The following is a 1,184-nucleotide window of genomic DNA, read 5'->3' on the forward strand; positions in this document are numbered from 1 at the left end:
GGCTTGTCCATGGCCTACAAGAACACTTTACTCACGCAATTTCCATTTTCTGCGCTCCTACCCGCACGAGGAACGTTGGTCTTCTGCGGGAGGCAGAAGGCCTTACAACAAGAAAGCAGTGAATGCCGCCTGCTGGAGACGAGAAGGGTAACCCCCGCCATTCGCAGCGCGCAGGCTCACGGCCATGCGGACGCGGCTGGAGCGGGGCCCGTGACTTAGGGCTAGGCGGGAGGCTGGAGGCGGGAGGCGGGGCGCGGGGCGCGGGGCGCGGCCCGGGCCTTCCGGTCTCCCCGTGCGTCCAGGGAGGCCGCCACGCGCAGACCCCGCTCGCCCAGCGCCAGCCGCCCTCTTGCGGCGTTTGCTCTCCCGGAAGTGGTCCCGGGCCACCCACCACGGCGGAAGGTACCGGAAGGGCCTAAAGCAAAGACGCTAAAACCAAACCCACTGCCTTAGCGTCATTCCGACTCATAGCTTGCGACCTATAAAACCGAGTATTACTGCGCTGTAGGGTTTCCAAGGCTGTAACCTTTACGCAAGCAGACTGCTACAGTTTTCTCCCTCAGAGCAGCTGGTGGGTTCGAACCGCCGGCGGAACGGTTAGCAGCTCAGCAGCCGAGCTTTTTAACCCCTGGGCCGCCCTGGAGAAGGTCTACCCGGACGAAAAAGCCGAGGCCAGAAGTTAGTCCAAAGGCGGCGCCCTCCGTACCTCCCTCCCCCGACACGCCGGCAGCCTTCTCACCTCGCGACCCGCCGCCTTTGGGGACCCGCGGCCCGGCGTAGCGGCTCCGCCCCCGCCTGCCTCCAGGTTGACGGAGTCTCCGGGGTTGACGCGGGTGAGCAGGCGGGTGGGTGAACGAATTTGCCTTTTCGGCGGCGAAGGAGAGAGGCGGCCGCCCGTACGCCACCGGCGGGGAGTGCGGAGTCCCGCGGCGCCCTCGGACCCATGCTGCGAAGCTGCGCCGCGCGCCTGCGTCCGCTCCTCGTGGCGCACGGCCGGCCGGGAGGCGCGCGCCTGACGGTGAGAGACCGGGGAAGTGAGGTGCGTCCGGGGTGCCGACTGCCCGCCTGCGGGTGACCGGGCGAAGCGGAGTGGGCCCCGGGGTGCGGAGGGCCCGCCTGTGGGTGACCCTGGGAAGCGGGGTGGGCCCCGGGGTGCGGAGGGCCCGCCTGTGGGTGACCCTGGG

The 1,184-nt window shown here is 68.6% G+C and overlaps 1 protein-coding gene across 3 annotated transcripts in view; it reads left to right on the top strand.

Moving 5' to 3' along the window:
• Positions 1–503: 503 nt before the first annotated feature.
• Positions 504–1,184, top strand: part of LOC101360029 (acyl-coenzyme A thioesterase THEM4) — a 43,395-nt gene continuing 42,714 nt past the window's right edge. For all 3 annotated transcript variants that reach the window (XM_023724577.1, XM_023724578.1, XM_023724576.1), the window contains exon 1: positions 504–1,018. In XM_023724577.1, the coding sequence (XP_023580345.1) occupies positions 944–1,018 (75 nt within the window). In that variant the 5' untranslated portion in view covers positions 504–943. The remainder of the gene's footprint in view (positions 1,019–1,184) is intronic.

This window comes from Trichechus manatus, unplaced genomic scaffold, assembly GCF_000243295.1.
Source record: "Trichechus manatus latirostris isolate Lorelei unplaced genomic scaffold, TriManLat1.0 scaffold00250, whole genome shotgun sequence".
NCBI classification, from domain to species: domain Eukaryota; kingdom Metazoa; phylum Chordata; class Mammalia; order Sirenia; family Trichechidae; genus Trichechus; species Trichechus manatus.